At 50.7% G+C, this 19435-nt stretch overlaps 7 protein-coding genes across 7 annotated transcripts; 5 read left to right on the plus strand and 2 right to left on the minus strand.

Annotated features, from left to right (window-relative positions):
- Positions 1 to 617: 617 nt before the first annotated feature.
- On the plus strand, positions 618 to 1115 carry VTN49DRAFT_4801 (uncharacterized protein; the record flags this gene model as incomplete). Its single annotated transcript, XM_069412788.1, has 3 exons — positions 618 to 916; positions 969 to 1036; positions 1096 to 1115. The coding sequence occupies 3 exons, from the start codon at positions 618 to 620 to the stop codon at positions 1113 to 1115; spliced, it is 387 nt and encodes a 128-aa protein (XP_069266720.1).
- Positions 1116 to 2227: 1112 nt separating this feature from the next.
- VTN49DRAFT_4802 (uncharacterized protein) lies at positions 2228 to 2940 on the plus strand (the record flags this gene model as incomplete). Its single annotated transcript, XM_069412789.1, has 4 exons — positions 2228 to 2460; positions 2525 to 2635; positions 2710 to 2746; positions 2803 to 2940. 4 exons carry the CDS (start codon positions 2228 to 2230, stop codon positions 2938 to 2940), a joined length of 519 nt encoding a protein of 172 aa, XP_069266721.1.
- Positions 2941 to 3132: 192 nt separating this feature from the next.
- VTN49DRAFT_4803 (uncharacterized protein) lies at positions 3133 to 4179 on the plus strand (the record flags this gene model as incomplete). The annotated part of the gene is made up of 3 exons (XM_069412790.1): positions 3133 to 3239; positions 3324 to 3626; positions 3687 to 4179. 3 exons carry the CDS (start codon positions 3133 to 3135, stop codon positions 4177 to 4179), a joined length of 903 nt encoding a protein of 300 aa, XP_069266722.1.
- A 2771-nt stretch (positions 4180 to 6950) lies between these two features.
- Positions 6951 to 11894, plus strand: VTN49DRAFT_4804 (uncharacterized protein; the record flags this gene model as incomplete). Its single annotated transcript, XM_069412791.1, has 3 exons — positions 6951 to 10620; positions 10673 to 10951; positions 11005 to 11894. 3 exons carry the CDS (start codon positions 6951 to 6953, stop codon positions 11892 to 11894), a joined length of 4839 nt encoding a protein of 1612 aa, XP_069266723.1.
- A 641-nt stretch (positions 11895 to 12535) lies between these two features.
- VTN49DRAFT_4805 (uncharacterized protein) lies at positions 12536 to 14430 on the plus strand (the record flags this gene model as incomplete). Its single annotated transcript, XM_069412792.1, has 5 exons — positions 12536 to 12617; positions 12698 to 12729; positions 12788 to 12867; positions 12923 to 13004; positions 13072 to 14430. 5 exons carry the CDS (start codon positions 12536 to 12538, stop codon positions 14428 to 14430), a joined length of 1635 nt encoding a protein of 544 aa, XP_069266724.1.
- A 718-nt stretch (positions 14431 to 15148) lies between these two features.
- VTN49DRAFT_4806 (uncharacterized protein) lies at positions 15149 to 17937 on the minus strand (the record flags this gene model as incomplete). Its single annotated transcript, XM_069412793.1, has 2 exons — positions 15149 to 16690; positions 16741 to 17937. 2 exons carry the CDS (start codon positions 17935 to 17937, stop codon positions 15149 to 15151), a joined length of 2739 nt encoding a protein of 912 aa, XP_069266725.1.
- Positions 17938 to 18008: 71 nt separating this feature from the next.
- On the minus strand, positions 18009 to 19409 carry VTN49DRAFT_4807 (uncharacterized protein; the record flags this gene model as incomplete). The annotated part of the gene is made up of 3 exons (XM_069412794.1): positions 18009 to 18130; positions 18210 to 18236; positions 19232 to 19409. 3 exons carry the CDS (start codon positions 19407 to 19409, stop codon positions 18009 to 18011), a joined length of 327 nt encoding a protein of 108 aa, XP_069266726.1.
- Between the last annotated feature and the right edge of the window lie 26 nt (positions 19410 to 19435).

The raw sequence follows: 19435 nt of genomic DNA on the forward strand, positions 1-19435 counted from the left end.
GTCGAAGGATCGCTGATGTGTCTTCCATTCCGCTTCCACAGTTTCTTCATGACTTGTGGCTATGTTTGGTACCTCGGTTCTTTGACTTGTCAGCCAGATCTTCCCGTGGGTACATTGCAGCTGAATGCGAGGTGAACTCCATCTCTGTTCTTTCCCGAACGCGATGGGACGACTATGATAGGTGCACTTCCAGCACTTCCCATGTGTCTCAAAAATTGTTGCTTGAACAACTACTCCGCAAAATACGAAGGCCGCATCGCCTGGATGACAGCTGATTCGAATTCAATTGGAAAAAGAGTATTTGGAATATGGAATACGACACGGTACCAGAAATTCGTTCAGGATGTCAATTTTTAGCCCTGCTTCAACACGAGGGATCGACATTAAGATGCTATTTTGCGCCTCTCTTTCTGAATCTTCAACGCAGAATTCGTAGACTTCAGCTGGAATTGGCCTCTCTCCGTGATGGATTTCGAAACCAGGGCCCAATATAAATACCGCCTCGAGACCCCTCGTCTCTGACTCTCTGACAAGCACAACAGAGTCACGACGTTGACCGGATACTCAACAGCCGTCATATCAATCGATCAATCACTTTCAAAGTTTTCCATTCCAAAATGAAGCTGTCCTCTGTTTTCCTTGCTGCTCTCGCGCCCATTGCGGCGTTCGCCCTTCCGTCCCCCGTGGAGGAAGCCGCCGCCGCGGCCACTCAGCCTTCTTCTCCCGAACCGAAATTCGATACGGGCTCGAATACGATTGAGAAGCGAGCCTCCAGGGCCGTTGTTGTAGCCGACGGTCTCCGGTACCGCACGTGCCCACGGACCAGCTGCACGGCGGTTGGCCAATACGCCCGGGGTACTGAAGTTACGCTCCGCTGCTACACTAGGGAGGGCACCACTGTTGTCAATGGCGATGCGTACGGTCTTTTGCAGAAAATCATGCTGTTGAGTATGCTAACAACAGGACAGAGGCTGGGGCAAGCTCGACAACGGATACTGGGTTGCCTTGTCCAATGGAGATTATGTCTATTGGTACAGTAAGTATTAAGAGTTCTCCTTTTGCAATGCTGGAATCTCTTACTCACAATGTCTTCAGGCCCTTTGTATCCTTGCTAAATGCACCCGAATCGCGTTCAACTGGGCGGTTCATCAGTGTGACCATGCGCAATGGTTACTATGGAGGTATAAGGAAGCTGCGATGGGTTATGCCAAATAGTACTGCTCGCATTTCTGCAATGAAGACGGAATTCTCGAAAATGCTATACTGTATAAGCAGTAATACTAACCAACGGAGACTTATTTAAACACATATTTCATTCAACAACGAATCTCGTCGGGCGTACAAACCTCACTCCAACTAGAATCACGTTTTGACAACTGAAAGCCATTTCGTTTTCAATAAAAACTGGAATTTAGACAATGTACTACCAGCCCTGTACAAGTCTCGGCGTGAGTAGTGAATAGAAGTTTTGCTTTCTGGCTCTGTTGAGAATCAAGGTGACAGCACATATGCCAGCCCTAATTAATCTAACGGCCCTTTCTTTCCGCAATTAACCATAGCGAACTATTTGCTTAGCATGTGACACAGGCGAGGGGCGTCGTATGAAATTTCATATTTGATACGTCTTAAATTCAGCACCACTGCATGTGCGATTCTATTGGATAAAAGCTGTCGGAACTTTTCGATTTTCTTGGATATGTTATCGAACTGGCTATTTCCAGTTCTTCATGTGAAAGATACAATACCTGAGGATTCTTGGGCTGATCGTCCCGAGATTGAATCGGTTTGGGGCCTGATTGCCATACTCAATTGAATTCTTTGATGTCCACAGGCGGGCACGCTACTAGATACCCAAATCCAAGTGCATATATTTTCTCGGCTCCTCAGCAAATATCATTGAGGTACGTCTGTTTCCAGGATCAATGGATTACTGATAATGTTGACAGTCCTCAGTTGAACTCAATTAAGACGGCCAAGGAAACAGCAATCGTTATATTGTACTTATTCGCTCAAGGAACTTGCGAGTCATGGCACCCAAGGCAATGAAGCTCCATCGTGGAGTTATGATACATTGTGAAATCTCTGAATGTCCCTTGAGATCATTCTGTTCTTCATCTCCACAGAGGTTGCTAGAGGTAGCCGTCTAACAAAGAATACTTTGCTCACCTTCGAGTGTGACAATATGCTGGCACTCTGGGTCTTATCTGCATTGTTTCTGGCGCTCCCCATGGCGGAACCTTCGCCTGACCCTATAGACCCATTTGTTGTCTATATGCGTCCCGAAGTTGTCAATGCAGATACCTGGAAAAAGCTTCTCAAAAACTGCGACGACTCTCTCCTGAAACAGATCGATAAAAAACCGGTCAAGGTCTGGGAAGAACTTGGTTGTGAAACGCTCCACCGTCTCCTTGATGACGACTGGATTGCCAATAAGACCAAGACGGGATACTCTTATGTGGAGTATGAAGTGCTCCCTCTTCCCTGTCTTTAATTGCGTTGTAGCTAACAGTGCATCAACATTGAGCTACGTTTCGGACAAAATGATTGGTCCTGTAGACTTGGGATGTTCCGACTTCGAGGAGTGGCGGCGATGCGATGAGTCCTTCGAGTGCTATGAGACGCAGTTCGTCTGCGGGTAAGATGAGCTGTGACACGTTATTCGGCATGCAGGGATTGAATAGGTGAACACAACTGACAGAACATCCAAAGACACTTGCTCCTGAACTCCTTCGCCAACATTGACAACGTGTGTGGTATCCGTCGAGGATTTTGGTACAGCGGTATTGATGACATTCGATTCAGATGTATCGTCACAGCTATGATGCTATTCAATCTTTCCGTGACGAGGTCAAAGATAACGTTAAAGACTTTACCAAATATTTTGCTCCTGGAATCAAAATATCTGATGTATTTGACAAAATCACCGACCCCCTGGGATAAGCTCTCTTTTTCGAATCCTGACTGGGCGAACGGCTTACCTGTCCCTTTGGGGACAGCCAGTCTTCTCGCAATTGCTAAGTTTCCACAGAATAGTAAGTTGACGCTCAAGTTGCAGTACAAGACGTTAGAGGAAACAACAGCAACTTGAAATTGCCCACTCGATTTTTAGGCCTGGGAGCGGGTATGAAGAATATGAAGAAGTTTGAGAAGTCGTTTGGAAAATACAAGCAGGATGTGCACGACAGGCTCATACTTTCGGCAGAGCTTGCAGTGCCATATAAATTGAAACGTGTCCCAGGGTAAGTTGTATTATGCTTGGATGGCTTGCAGTATCTGTACAAGGGCCGATAGAATGGACATAGGCTAATCAATTGTTTCCCCAGGATCGTTGGAGACACGATTGACAAGAAGGTATCTTCTTTGCTAGAGGCCTTCTTCAATTCACTTGCGAACATGCAGAAAATGCATGTCCGCGATCTTTTCAATGGATCAAAAGAGAGTAGGAAAGCTTTATCGAAAATGATCCGGGGTGGTGCCTTCTTCAATCTCGATGACAAGCATGACTGGAGTGCCTATCACAGAGAAGCCAAGAGGATGTTCTTTGCCACTTTGATTCCGACAATCTGCGACAATCTTCCTTTGTTGGGGGACTACAAGGAAGATAGCATCAGCACTCCCTTATTTTTGTGAGAACACCTTTGTTCTTGCACGTGGACAACGCAATAATAGACTAATTGTGAATTTAGGAAAACTGGTGTAGAGTGTGGTGGAAAACCGCCAAAATGGATGGAATCCAAAGGTCTTAATAAACCAGAAAAATATCCTGAAATTTGCCATGAGAGAAAGCAGTGGGTCATCGCAGTCGTCCACAGCGCCCGCGCATACACAGAAGATATTTTCGACGAGAGGTGGGGGTGGTGGCTTGATGGCCTTCCTGGAGTGGACGAGCTCACGCGCAAAGAGGGCTACCATGGGGTCCATCTCAAGGACCTATTCATCAATGTTATGAAGACCTACAATGAGAAAAAGAGGCAACTTTGGGCTCCAGCGGAAGATGCATCGATTGTTAAAAAAGAAAAATCCGGGTACAAACTGCAGTTCACAGAAGGGATTCGGTCTCCGGGTCTGGTTCCAATGTTATTGTGTCGAGACATCGAGAAGTTCAAGCAGATCGCCGATGATATTACCGGTAAGGCACATGGATATCCTGTTTTTGACGAGATGGGGAAGAAGGATTGACCTTGTTTCGTCTCCTGAGAATGCTGGTTCTACATTTCTCAAGTTATCTGCTGATATGTGCTTTCGCCCTCTGAGTACTTTTCGAGACGAAACGTCCAACATACAATTCGATTGCTGTTCCTTCAGGTTCTTCGAACTCAAATTAAATAAAAGCAATAGGCTCAAAGCAGTTGCAACTAGAAGTCTATCTGTCTGTTACGCCCTCAAGTGTGCAATGAATTCAAGCCCAAAGCCACCGCGTCTTGAATCAGCAACCTAAAATTAGCGAAAATCACGGCAACGAATCCTAAAATTGGTTAGCCATGCACATCTCTCTGAGGTAAAGAGTCAGTTGCCTCAGTCCTTCCGGCTAGGGATTAGCGCAGGAGGGCCTGAGGAAATGAAGCGAAAGGGTTGATGCCAGTTACGTTGCCTGATTCAGCGCGTTACTATTGTTGAATATGTGATGAGCCACCTACACTCCTTTGGTACATTTGTTCATTGTATTGAGTTGCCTGTTATCTCCTTTGTTTGTTGTATGCTAGGTTGCCTAGCCATGTACACAAATATCTTGGAGCCACTCCTTCTTCTACAGTGGAACAGCCAGAGAAAAGTGGAATCCAGAAATTGGCTTGTAGTGAGTCCGTCAATCTCTGATTGTCACCTCGAATACATATTGTATGTGTCATAACCTGCGAAAACTTAGCATCTACAAGGGTTTGGCCCACTGCAGTGTTTTGAAACTACCTACCTAAGGTAGGTAGTCGGGTTTGTATGTGCCAAAAGTGCTAAATTCAAAGGCTGCAAGCACTCACTCCACAGTCGCCTTCCTAGCTTTTTCAAGCTCCGGGAATCATTTTTTTTTTTAATTATCGTCGAGAGCTCCTTCTATCGCTTTTTGAGAAGGCTTAACCTTGATCCCTGCGACGTTTGTCGTGCCCGACTTCTAGAAAAACATAAGGGACTTTCCCGGTTTTTTTTTTTTTTTTTTTTTTCTATCCAGGTCATAATTCCAACAAAGAAAATGAAGCTCTCCAAGATAGTGCTCTCAAGAGAGTAGGGTATCAATCATGGAAGCAGATAAATATGCAGAATTGGCAATCTGACTGATCTCTTAGAGCGTTTGATGGTGTTTTTCTTTGCGTGAGTACAGCACATTATGAACTAAAGCTTTATAGAGGACATCAGTGGCTCCGGGAGCTCTTCCTCCTTGGTATCTTGAATATTGCAGATGAATGGAAAAAGCCGTAAGGGTTCAAATACCCAAGGCGCTCCTTCCACCTCTCATACGCTGCGAGAAGACTATTGTAGATGTGGCCAGCAAAAGAATACTAGACAATCCTCCAAACTTACCGAGTAAGCAAGCTGCTGAATGTTCATATCTCTGTCGCCACAGAATTTCGGTGACAGTATTTCTCTTATGAAGTTTATGTTTCTTTATAGGACGGTAGAAGTTAGATGACACTACGGTTATGAGTTCTGCAATCGCCAATATGATCGACCCGTACCAGGTCACGAGAAATCAGGGAAATGCAAACGATACTAGAAAGATTGCATAGTAACAGCTCATGCTGAGAAGACCACAACTCAAGATGATGGTATCCACAAGGATCATCCTGGGTACCGCAATGACCCTCCTCTCAACTGTAAAGATCGCTTTGGGTACCGAATTCTGTCCGAAGCATGCAAGAGTCAAGCCATCGTGTTATTTCCAAGCAGCCCCTTGGCGAGAGGTTCAAATTTTACTCGTACATTGTCGGCCGTCTGCCTTATCTTTTTGGCCAAGGCCAACGCTGATTCAAGTCAAGGGAAGGCCCTGTAGGTCAGAATTCAAAGTATGTCCTACCTTAATGCCGACATATTCGCATTCGCATCAGCAACCGCATGTAGATGCGACTGTTTAGGGCCGTTCGGGATAGACTAGGGCCATTAGGGTTAGGCTTAGGGCCATTTGGGATAGGTTCAGGATCATTTGCTTAGGATTAGGGCCGTTAGGGTTAGGACGAGCGTATTGGAAATGGCCCTGGGGCTTGTATTTGCCGCTATGGATACAATAGACACGGGTGGCAGCCAATTTGTGTTGGAAAACTGGTCAATTCTATGACAAGTGGACCATGCTGTCTTTTGTTTTGGAGGACTTGTAAATTGCTGCGGATGGAAACACTAATCCTCATAACTACCAATGGTAAATCAGATTATTGAAATCATGTGGCAAGTCACGTGCTCAAAATTTGGGGACTCCGGTAACGGTTGGCAACCAGTGGCGCTATTCCATTTCCGGAATATTGTTTTGGTGTTGTCAACCCCTCGCCTTCACCCGGCATCGCGATTTATCTAATTTCTTGACAGCAATCGGTCCCAAGCTGAGTGCTTCGTCTCAACAAAAGTTAGTGCTTTTTTGGTCATTGTTCATATCTTCTAGCACACATACTTTCAAAACTGGCGTGACTTTGAGCGTCAGTATCTGCGCTAGATTGCCCATCCCTTGCTCCAGAGGGCGCGCGGCAATTCATAATCGCATTCGCAGTCTTCTGTTCAGTCTTTGTTACGCTGACGCAGTGATGCGTCCCGGAAGTGACAACGTCCTTCCTGTTGCCTGTCGCATCTCGACCTGAACTGCGCTCTCAGTGATGTCCAGCGCATCATTGAAACGGGCACAAACGGATTCTGGGAGATCAATCCCCAGTCCGCTCAGACATGGCTCGACTACATCCACGAGCTCATCAGCGTCATCTGTCTTTTCCAACTCAGCAGCCTCCAGTCGGTCGAGTACCATCTCCTCTGGCTCGACCATGTCGTCCACAGTGAACTTCGGCCACAAACGTGGCAGAAGCGACCTTGGAGCAATGGCAACAAAAAGCACACCACCGCGTGAAAGTTCCATGAGCGCGGCAGAGACGTACGGCAACGTTCGCCGTTCATTGCGACCCCTACCGCAACCTCCAAATTCGTCTCCCAAGGCCGTAACACGGCAGGGTTCTCAAGGTTCCCGCCATTCGCGAAGTCACACGGTTGACGAAGCCGAGTTTCGAAAATCCCAGTCACCATTAGGGACACCTGAACGTCGGATACGATGGCAAGATGACGAAGCCGATGAGCGCGAGAACTCCCCTCAGACCCCGCCTCGTCCTAGATCCCAGCATTCGTATGGTCGTTCGAGTCCACATCCCCCGCCACTGACTACAGCGCTGACCGCACCGGAACTTGAAACATTTCGGAAGTCCTCCACGAGACATCTTCGCACTCTATCGAAGTTTGCCCAGTCCGGGGAAGATGAGGAATTTTCCATCGGTGCATCGTCTCCATCGGTCGTCGGCTTGCAGGGCAGACGACGACTTAAAAGATCCGATTCCATTCGTGGGTCCAATAATTCGAGACCAAAGAGTGCGTCGTCGTGGGCGGCGGGGAATTGGATGGATAAGCAACGACAGTTCCTTCAGGCCTACGAATATCTCTGCCACATCGGGGAAGCTAAAGAATGGATCGAGAACGTCATCCAAAAGCAGATTCCTCCAATCGTCCAGCTGGAAGAAGCCCTACGGGACGGAGTAACGCTGGCGGAGATTGTGCAGGCCCTCTATCCTAACAAAAAGTTTCGCATCTTTCGCCATCCGAAGTTGCAGTATCGCCACTCCGACAATATCGCTCTCTTCTTTCGGTTTCTTGACGAGGTTCAGCTCCCAGACATCTTTCGATTCGAGCTTATCGACTTATACGAAAAGAAGAACATCCCGAAGGTCATTCATTGTATTCATGCTCTTTCCTGGCTTCTGTACAAGAACGGCATCGTCGACTTCAAGATCTGTAACCTGGTTGGTCAACTTGAGTTTGAGCATCATGAACTTGAGCAGACTCAGAAGGATTTGGACAAGGCTGGGGTTAGCATGCCGAGTTTTTCGGGTATAGGCGCTACATTTGGTGCTGAACCTGAACCTCCGGAACCGGAGCCGGAGCCAGAACCTGTCGAGACGGAGGAGGAACGGATCGAACGCGAACTTCATGAGCGCGAGGATGTAATCACTGACTTTCAGGCGCAAATTCGCGGCGCAGTACTGCGAGTGCGCCTTGGGCAGATGATGAATGAACTGTGGGACAACGAGCATTACATTGTGGACATCCAGTCGAGGATTCGGGGCGAATGGGCGCGTCAGATTATCGGCTATCGTCTCTCGATGCGACGCTTTGCAACCAACCTGCAGGCGGCAGTTCGGGGTTTCCTGGTGCGGGCCCGCATGCGAAGCAACAAGCAGTGGTGGAAGGCCAAAGAGTCACAGATTCTCAAACTGCAGAGTCTGGTCAGAGGACGAATGGCCAGGGCTGAAGTCCAGTACTTGAAGAGCCGAATACGCAAGGAGGAATCGGGTGTCAAGCTCATTCAGGCCGCCATTCGGGGCGCACTGCTGCGGAAAAAAGCTTTCGAGCAACAGGAGCAGAGCCGAGAATCTGAAACCGAGGTCCAATTCCTCCAGGCAGCCATTCGTGGCATGCTCCAGCGACGGGCGCTTGGCCAAACTCTTGACGCCCTTGCCCAGGAGGCTCCATCTATCGTCTCTATCCAGTCTGCTGCCCGCGCCGCAGCTGCAAGGGCACGTGTCGACAATTTGAGACAGAATCTTCAGAAGTTGACCCAGAAGTGGTGTTCCCTTCAGTCAATGATACGGGGTGCGGCTGTTCGAGGGAGAGTCCAGGAACTCCGGAACCAATTGCAAAAACAAGAGCCTTCAATTTTATTGTTCCAGAGTCTTTGGCGCGCTCAGTCTGTGCGCAGGCATGTGGAGCAGGAAAAGAGATCATTGAAAAAAGCTGAGCCACAAGTGTTGATGCTGCAAGCGATTATTCGCGGTTTCATGCTGAGGGCTCAGTTAAGGGCAAAGTGGCAGTCTCTCCAGCAGCACGAGCAAACGTTTACCACGCTCCAATCTCTGGCTCGAGCAGCTCTTGTACGCCAGGACATTGGCGAATTGTTGTCCAAACTTCAGGAGAACGAAGCTGAGATTGTTCAACTTCAGGGCCTCGCAAGGGCTATGCTCGTGCGGCTCGAGGTCGGCAACATCCTTTCGGATCTGGAGGGCAAAGAAGATATCATTACTCAGCTGCAAGCACACGTCCGAGGCAAACTTGTTCGAACCCGCTTCGCCGAGAAACAAGAGTACTACCGGAAGAATATGGAGAAGGTGGTTAAAGTGCAAAGTTACGTGAGAGGCAAGATTCAGGGGCAAGCCTACAAGAGCCTAACGAGTGGCAAGAATCCTCCCGTTGGCACCATCAAAGGCTTTGTGCATTTGCTGAACGACAGTGACTTCGATTTCGACGAAGAGATTGAGTTCGAGCGGCTTCGAAAGATGGTCGTGCAACAAGTTCGCCAGAACGAACTGGCGGATCAATACGTGACCCAGCTGGATATCAAGATTGCTCTCCTGGTCAAGAACAAAATTACTCTTGACGAAGTCATCAAGCACCAGAAGCATTTTGGCGGTCATGTTGGGTCTCTGTTGTCGAACCGGGATATCACGTCAAAGGATCCATTCGACCTTAAAGCTCTAAACAAGAACTCAAGGAAGAAGCTGGAGCACTACCAGGATCTGTTCTTCCTTTTGCAGACCCAACCTCAGTATCTCGCCCGTCTGTTCCGACGTCTGCGTGAGAAAAATACCGCGGAGAAGGAGTACGAGCGGATTCGTCACCTTATGATGGGTGTCTTTGGGTACGCGCAAAAGAGGCGCGAAGAGTATTACTTGGTCAAATTGCTTGCAAGGTCGGCAAAGGAGGAGATTCAAAGCTGCCCGACACTCCAGGATTACGTGCGGTGCAACTCATTCTGGACCAGACTCCTCACTGCCTATGGCAAGTCTCCAAAGGACCGCAAGTTTCTGCGTGAGGTGTTGCACGGGTTGGTGAAAGAGTGGCTGGTTGACAACACGGAACTCGACCTTGAGAGCGATCCACTGAGGATCTACCGCGCCAGCATCACCAACGAGCAACTCCGAACCGGCCAGATCCGACGGAAACCGGACGTTACAACTGAGGAGGCGATTCGAGATCCCGAAACTCGGGCTACGTTCATCCAACATCTCCAGGATCTTCGCGACATCACCCAACAGTTCCTCTCCAGATTCGAGGAGTGTGTCTCGAAGATGCCCTTCGGTATCCGCTACATCGCGAAGGAGATGTATGAAGCACTGATTTCACAGTTTGGGAATGAGGATCGGGGTTATATTCTCCAGCTGGTTGGACAGTGTATCTGGAGGCACTATTTCCGATCAGCTATACTGGAACCCGAGAAACACGGTGTTGCGGACAGTGGCTTGGATCCCCGACAGAGACGGAACCTCGGAGAGATCTGCAAGGTCTTAAGCCAGGTGGCGTCTGGCCGGCTATTTGGAGCCGAGAATGTTTACTTGCAGCCGCTCAATCAAGATTTGGGCGACTCGATCTTGCGACTTGGGAAGATTTGGGGAGAGAGTAAGTACTCAATCCAAGTTCATCATGGAACATGCCTAACGCCTGCTTTCAGTGATATCCGTTCAGGATGCGGAGAGCTATTTCGACATTGACGAGTTCAATGACCTGTATGCGAAGACGAAACCCACTCTTTACATCAAAATGTCGGACATTTTCTGCATTCACAAGCTGGTGGCTTCGGAGATCGACCATCTGTGCTCAAAACAAGATGACATTTTGAGGGAGATCATTCGAGATCTGGGCAATGTGAAGACGAATGAGAACGAATTGGGAAACGTTAGCTCCTCGGAAATCTGTCTGACGTTGCACCCCCGGCTTGCGAACGCTGAAGGTATGGCTTTGATTTGCATTCTTCGGCTATATTGTGCTAACATCGCCCTGCAGACCCTGAAGCTGGCATTAAATCGCTGTTCATTGAAACAAAAAGATGTATTCTGTATATCATCAGAGTACAGTCTGGTGCGAATCTGATGGAGATCATGGTCAAGCCACCCACGGAAGAAGACGAGGCACGATGGCGCGCTCTTGTGCGTGATGAATTGTCGACGCATAATAGTCGGAAGAGTGCGTACTCGGAAGCGAATACCGTGCTCGACCTGAGCACTATGAGCTACGCAGATCTCAAGCGTGTGGCACTAGAGAATATCTTGGAACTGGAGAGGGCTGGCAAGATCACCCGTCAGAATCACTACCAAGACATTTTGAACTCGATCGCGGTGGACATCAGAACGAAACATCGACGCCGCATTCAACGGCAGCGAGAACTGGAAAGTGTGCGCCTGACGTTATCGAGGCTTCATGAGCAAGCGGTCTATCTCGAGCAGCAGGTCAAGACGTACAACGACTACATTGAGCAAGCCATGATCACTCTCCAAAACAAGAAAGGAAAGAAGAGATTCCTGTTGCCGTTTACCAAGCAGTGGGACCACGAACGAGAGCTGCAAAAGTCGGGTCGGGTGTTTAGGTTTGGATCCTACAAGTACTCGGCACGCAACCTCGCAGAGAAGGGTGTGCTTGTGTACTGGAAGGGTTACAGCGAGCGACAATGGGACCGCGTCGACCTTACCATCTCGAGTAACGAGATCGGCATCTTTACGCTCGAGGGCAGCAGTGGAAACCTCATGATCCCCGGCGCTAGCGCCCAGGTGCCGCTGGACGACCTGCTGCAGGCGCAGTTCAATAACACCCAGTTCCTCGATTTCTTCGAGGGCACGCTTCGGGTCAACGTCAACCTCTTCTTGCATTTGATTATGAAAAAGTTTTATAATGAGTAATGGGTTTGTCATCACGATCAATATTTAATGATACGGATCACGACTTGACGAGGCTTGGGGGCCGGTCTCACCAAGGCGTTTTCGGATTGTTATGTTCTTCTGTTCACGGCCAGGATGTCTGATTCATGAGTTACGTGCCTTTCGTGTTCATGTTTTCTTTTGTTTACGATAGCCGTCATTCATGCGGTGACGGTATGATTGTTATGTCCCTCGTTGTACGTATCGTATATGTATCGAAATGCATTTGATTCGAGTCGATAGTACATTCTCGACCTTAAATTTATTAAGTCGGGTTACTTCAATCAATGGATTTCGTAGCTCTCGGTCGCAAACAACCGACCATACTTGCAAAATCGTCGCAAGGACAAGCGGATGAAACACCCTCGGATGATAATCACGTGATTCCGCCTCCGGCTTCCGTGGCCCGGGCCCTCCTGGAGCCCAACGCTGGCCAGTTCAGGCGACAGGGTCAAGAACGACTCGACTCCGTACACAGCAGTCCGTACCCAACGGCCACCATTGTTCTGTGGCAAACCACGCGCTTGTTGGTTCGTTCTGAGGGCTCTGTTAATATACCCGACTCCCGTCTTTTTCCCCTTGTTCGGTGTTCAGACTACGCTGCGCGTGGCACCCTTCACACCATGGACTTTGCCAGTCTGAAGGAGCAGGTCAGCAACCTGACCTTGTATGATATCAAGGCAGGGGTGCGAAAGGTGCAGAATGGTTAGTAATTGGTTATCTCGTCCTCATTTCCTCCGAGGCGAAATGTTTCTGACAATCGTATCTTTTTGGGCATTGATTAGCGGTCATGAATTATACCGAGATGGAGGCAAAGGTATGTAGCTTTTCGGTTGCTATTTGAACGTTATAGCAAGTGTTAACGGAGAGAATAGGTCCGCGAGGCCACCAACAATGAACCTTGGGGTGCATCGTCAACGTTGATGCAGGAGATTGCCAATGGGACACATAACTAGTCAGTCTCAACTCCCCGAATGGAAGAATTGCGATAGTGGCTCACAAAGTAATAGCCAACAATTGAATGAGATCATGACGATGATCTACAGACGGTTTACTGAAAAGTCCGCAGAGGAATGGAGGCAGATTTACAAGGTGGGCGATTCAAATTGAGGTCTGAGGGGTGGCGAGAATTGGAAGCTAACGAGATATGATGTTGCAGGCCCTTCAACTTCTCGAGTTCCTGATCAAGAATGGCTCCGAACGTGTCGTCGATGATGCGCGCGCACACATGTCGCTGCTGCGTATGCTGCGACAGTTCCACTACATCGACCAGAACGGCAAGGACCAAGGAATCAACGTGCGCAACCGCTCGCAGGAGCTTGTCAAGCTGCTTAGTGATGTGGATCTGATCCGGGCGGAGCGTAAGAAGGCGCGCGCAAACCGCAACAAGTTCGGCGGTATGGAGGGTGGCCTGGTCATGGGCGGATTCTCCGGCGGTAGCGGCATCGGCCGTACCGGGCGATATGGCGGGTTCGGAAGCGACAGTTTCGGAAGCTACAGTGGAGGCGTTTACGGTGATGGGGGTGGGTTCGGCGGCGGTGGGCCCAGCGAGTTCCGGGACGTTCCCCGCCGGAGTAATCGGTTTGAGGAGTACGACGAAGGGGACGCAGAGGGTCCTGCGTCGCCGCAGCATCCAGAGCCCAAGCGCGAGACCAAGCCTGCACCGCCGCCGAAGCCGGCCGAAGCGGACCTGGTGGACTTTGGCGAGGAGGAGGTGATTGTGGCGTCGACTACAAGTTCAACAGCAGCAGGCAAGCAGCCGGCGACGGGTAACGGGTTGGATGTGCTCTCTCAGGACGATGACGAGTTTGACGACTTCCAATCTGCTGCTCCGGCTCCGACCTCGTCCTCTACGATTCCGCCGCCAACGACATCGTCAACAACATCGACCACCCAGTTTGCCGCGCCACAGCCCGTTTCCGGCTCGCAGGGTGCAAGCCTCACTGGCCTGGCAGCGCTCTCCTCCCTCTCGCCAACGCCGACCAGCTCAACGACCGCATCCACGCCGGCATTGACTGGCCTCTCCTCACCAACGCAATCTCACGCACAGCCACAACAGAAACCACAACAACAACCACCCAAACCCACGGGCTTCCAGCCCGCCACACCAAACTACTACACCTCAATCACCACCACCCCAACCACCACGACGCAACCATCGACAATCGCCCCATCCACAACGGGCGCCTCCACAGCCTCCTCGCGAACATCCAGCATCGCAACAACAACCAAACCCACCACGCCAGGCGCCAAGTCGAGCAACGCCAACGACGCCTTCGGATCACTGTGGTCCGCCGCCAGCGCCAACGCGGGAATTCAAAAGAAGGACGCAAATAGTTCCAAGGGCCCTAATCTGGAGAGTATGGCGAAGCAGAAGTTCAGCGAGGGCATTTGGGGAGCTGCTTCGTCAGCCTCTGTCTCGACGACAACAGCTACTGGTGCGAAGCCAGCTGCGACCAGTACGACTACAACTGCAGGGAAGAGTTCGGGTTCGGCGCTTGATGATTTGCTTGGTTGATTCTCCCTTCTCTCGACTCGACGGAGTTGAATTGTTTTTTTTTTATATTTTAGATGGTGTTTATTCATTGTTGTTCTGTTCTGCTGTGAAACAAGCAATCGCGTCTATATTGTCTGTTTACTGTTCAAAATCGAAAAGCATGTTTAATAATATTCCGTATAGCTATGAATAGTTAGTTTAAAAAAAAAAGAATCTAGAAAAAAATGGATGCTCTCAGAGTCCTGAGTCTAGGAATATCAAACTCCCAGCAAGAAATGAAAAAGGGAATCGAGCCCATCAAGATCAAATCAGAGAAAAACAATGCCCATTGCACCACGCTCAATACCACGTCAAACGAGAAAATGGTAATAGTAAGAAATGTAAAACTAAGAAATAAAATGTTGGATGAATATCGACCACGAAGGAAAATAATAAAGAAGCGATCAAGGGAAGAAAAAGAAAAAGAAAATAATTTACAGAGTGACCAGACCGATAGTAGGATCGAATGAGTAAAAGGAATCAGAAATAGAATGCGGAGACGATCACAAGAGACAAGAGACAAGAGAGAACCAAGATCCCATCAAGAGACTCGTATGGAATGTGTATTAATTATGACCGGTCAAGCATGAGCATGGCCCGGATTCATCAGATCAGAAGACGGAAAATAAAAAGGGGAAGAAACAAGGAAATATCATGTCTCATGGCAAAGAAAAAGAAAAGAAAAGAAAGCTTGTCTTGTCTAGCGGAAATCATCATCTTCTTCGTCTCCGTGAAGCTGTCCGTTCGCTACGGGTGGCATCGGCTGATGCTGCTGCGGCGGGGGTGGCAGAAGCAGCTGGTCGACGCGTGAGACGAGCTCCCGGGTCTCACGCGCAACTTCAAAGGCAATCGGGGGCAGGCGGCTGGATGCGGCCGCATCGCTGTCGTCAGATGCGGACTTGAGTCGGTCTGCGCTGGCGGCGAGGTTCTGGACGACCGGGGCAAGGCGCTCGCGGTATTGCGGGTTGTTGTGGATCGCGCGCTCCGTGGCCGACACCACGTTGCCAACAACGCCGGAGATGCCGACGAGGTGGCTGCGCAGCGCTGGCATGTTTTCACCTGCACGGATGCTGCCCACCAGGCCTTGGATGGTCTGAACGAGACCCTCGGTCTGCTCGTCAAGGTACAGCTTCAGGTCCGACAATTCCTGGTTCATCGCCGAGGTCGGCGGAATGATCCCGCTGCGTGATATCGTGCGTCGCCGCGACGCTGCCAGCGTCCGCGACCGTACCGACGGTGAGCTGATCGCACTGTAGATGGAGTCGTTGTTGCTCATACGGCTCTGACTCGGCGCGACGCTGAAATAACCCGGCGACCCGACCACGTCTTCATCTTCCTCGGCTTCCTCCAGCTCCTCCGTCGGCGTCGGCCGGATCTTGACCAGTCGGAGGAGCTCAATCACTGCCGTCGTCAGATGAGAAGCCGCCGCGTCAAGCAGCGACACGGGGGACAACCCGCCTGAGCTGGCAAAGTTCTTCGACGCCGTAATCAGGTTGTTCGCCGTCGCCGACACGCGCGACTTGGCCTTGCGCTGCGCGGGTGTCAGCTGCTGCTGATCCCCGTTGCCGGACGTCGCCCGTTCCAGATCCTGCGTAATGTGCCGCACCGTCGCCACTACAACCTTCATCTGATCCAGCACCGTCGCTGGCTCCGCCGTCCGCGCGACCCGCAAAAGCTCGTCGATGGACGTCTGGAACTTGGTCACGTGCATATCCTTCACCATACCCGTCGGCGACAACATTTCGTGCTCTCTGCTCACGGTCGGTCTGACATTTCCCAGGCCCACCGACGACGTCCGCATATGTCGCAGCTGCGTCTTCGCCCGGATGTACCGTGTCTTCCACTCCTTGACCTCTTCCTCCAGCCGGTTCACCTCCCGTGACAGCTTCTCCTCCCGCTCCCAGTTCTCTGCGCTGCGCTCCGACATCGCCCGCATTTCCTTCAAGAAGCTCGCTGCCTCACGCCGCACTTCCTCGGTGATCCGCTGCTGTTCCCGCAGCTCGGACTGCATTGTCTGGTGCCGCATCTCCAGATCGTTATACCGGCCCTGTAGATCACCACCGCCGCCCATTCTCTGTGCCGCCTCCAGTTGTTCCCGGAGATCCCGCTCCATTTCCGACCGCTCAGCACGCTCCCTCTCGAGTTCTGACTGGAGCGAATTATTCAGGCTTTCGATTTGCGCAACTTTGCTTTCCAGATCGGCCTTTGTATCCTCCCATCCCTGGCGTTCCACACTGCTAATCTGTTGCAAAGTTAGCTACCGGAAATTGCAAGAGGAGAAGAATATCCTACCTGAGATTTCTCATGCTCGTCCTGCAATCTCGAGATTTCCTCATCCTTGGCCTTCAAAGTCTTCTCCAGCTCCTCGATACGTTCTTGCAAGGACGCCACCTGCGATTGCGCGTCTGCCAGTTGCTTCTTGTCTGCCATGGTGGCTTGCGTGTCTCGCCGACTGGGTAGGACGCCGTCCAGCGCAAAGGCGTCACTACGGTTATCGTAATCGCTGTCAAGTCCTGGTCCATCATCATCGTCATCCTCCACCAACGTGCTCTTGTTTGGCACAATTGTGTTGCTTTGGAAGGATTTAGGCAAGGGGGCATTCCCGTCGTTTATGGAATCCCCGCCAAGTGACTGCTGTCGCGGCGGAAATCGCCCATTCGGCGGCGGCGGACCCCTTCCCCCCGGTCCACGGGACGCCGGACGCGGGCCTCCCGGGAAGCCATTTGGTGGCGGATAACCGTTCGAACCGCGATAGCCATTCGGCGGTGGCGGGCCGCGGGGGCCCATGGGATCCATTTGCGCAAATTGAGGAAAACGCCGCTCCAGCTCTGTCAAAACATCGGTGGCCAGGTCGCGGAAGCGCCCAGGCTGCAGCGAGGCAAGCTTCTGCCGGGCCTGGTTGCGCTTCTCATGAAAATCCGGACGCGGAGGCAAGCAGGGAGGCACGTCGGGTCGCGGGGGGCGGTTGGGCCCGCCAGCCGCCTGCTGTCGACGCATCAATTCGTCGTAGACATCTGTGCTGAGTTCGTGAAATTGTGCCGGTGAGAGCCGCAGCAGCTTGTCGCGTGCCTTGTTGCTGCGCACCGTCGAGCGCTCATTTGGATAACCATTTCCCAAAAACCGCCGCAGGGCCGTATAGTGCTGTGCAAGAGACTCCTCCATCCGTCGATACCGCATACTCTGCTGGTCAGACAACGTCCCCTGACTCGATCGGGGCCCGGCGACCGACGCCGGCGGGGACGGCATGCCGCCCTGGTCCGCACCAGGCGACCGCGGCGGTCCGTTTCCATTTGGCGTACTGACATTCAGGCTGCCGTTTGGTCCCGGGGTACCGCCGCCAGAGGTCGGCGGCGTGGGACCCGGACCCGACGGAGAGTAGGGTGCAGAATCCGGGGGTTTGATACCCGCGCCATTCTGGTACTGACCGATGCCGGACCAATCGCTTCCATCGACTGACACGGGGGACATTGTGCCGTTGCGGCTGTTCATGGCGGAATCGCACTTTCAGGACTGTGTGCGAAGCATCAAAAGATGTCGGAGTCTGTTCGTTTCACTGATGGTCACGAATTCATGACGAAATCAAGGGACCGGGCATCAACGAGTAAATCTTTGATTTTTTTATTCTCCTCCGGGGAGCGTCGCTGCGAGTCGTATCGAGCGAAAGAAGAGACAGGGGAGTAGACTGGAAGAGATCGGTCAGTCAGCCACTCGCAGAAAATAACCATGCCAGATCGGAGAAACGAAGTCATATATCGACGTACAGAGAAACGAAGAATTTTTATTTTTCGCTGGAGTTATGCAGAGCACTCTTCACGCTCTTCTTCGCATAATCCCGGTCATTTACAGGAATGTTTTGGCATTTCTTCGTTCTTTTTCAGGCTTGCGGAGGGTCGGGCCTTACAACAGGGTGAGGATGACCTGGACCCCTTGCATGGACCAATCAGCTCTCAGTTGCACTAGCCAGACCCGCCAGGGCTGGACAACCCCCTTTGGCCAGTCAGAGATGCAGCTGGGCGAGACGCAGGGACTCAGGAGGTGACGGTGACAATTGAGATCTTCAAGATCCCCAGGGCAGATTCCAGGGGGCGGTGGGTGGTTCGTTGGTTTTCTCAGAGACATAGAGAATGGCATTTTACTACGCTGTTTTCTATACCCATAGGAACCGGATTGCCGAATGCAGTATCCTGTCTAAACAAGAAAAGAACCAAGCCACAAACAAAACCATGTTGGGCAACTTCTGGCATCGATTTGGGCAAGATTTCTCCGATCAAACACAGCAAGATTAGATAAGCAAGGGCTCAACCAATCATCGCGTAGAATCGGCAGCGGACCCGGCCAAAACAGGCCAAGCCCGTCCAGCCACAGCTGCCTCAGGCATCAAAGCACCCCCAAGGTGAGCCACAGATCTCGGTATGCTTCGCGACTAATTCCTTTAAAGAGAAGGGTTGAAGCATAAAATCTTTGAAACACCCGAGGCCAGAGCTGATCAAACAGGGGAATGTTATGAGGGTCCATCAAAACAAAAGAAACAAAAAAAAGTGACTCGTATTCTGTCGGGCCGGAGATTTTACTCACCGAAATCGCATATTGATCACATCATCCTGGGGCTGAATATGCCGTTTAAGCATTTTACCAACAATTTCGCGCATTCACTCAACAGATGCTCAACGCGAGTCATCTTCAGAGAAATTGATATCGATTGATAATTGTAACAATGATTAATAGTTGCGGCGTCGCCGCCCTTCGTATAAATACAGGATCAGTCATCTATATACACGCACACGCGCACACACAAAAATGCCCTCCTGGCAGATGGTTGAAAAGTTGCATCCACCAACGGATCGTGTTTCCATCTCTCTCGCAAGATGATTATTAGGATAATATACTCCGTAGTATAATGCCGTTCTCACACCGTGGCCATGAGGTGAATACAATAGTCGTTGACCGTCGAGCCATTTCATTTTCATCAGAGTATCATGCTCAATCG

This window comes from Thermomyces lanuginosus (genome assembly GCF_041956635.1).
Source record: "Thermomyces lanuginosus strain ATCC 200065 unplaced genomic scaffold VTN49scaffold_32, whole genome shotgun sequence".
NCBI lineage: Eukaryota > Fungi > Ascomycota > Eurotiomycetes > Eurotiales > Trichocomaceae > Thermomyces > Thermomyces lanuginosus.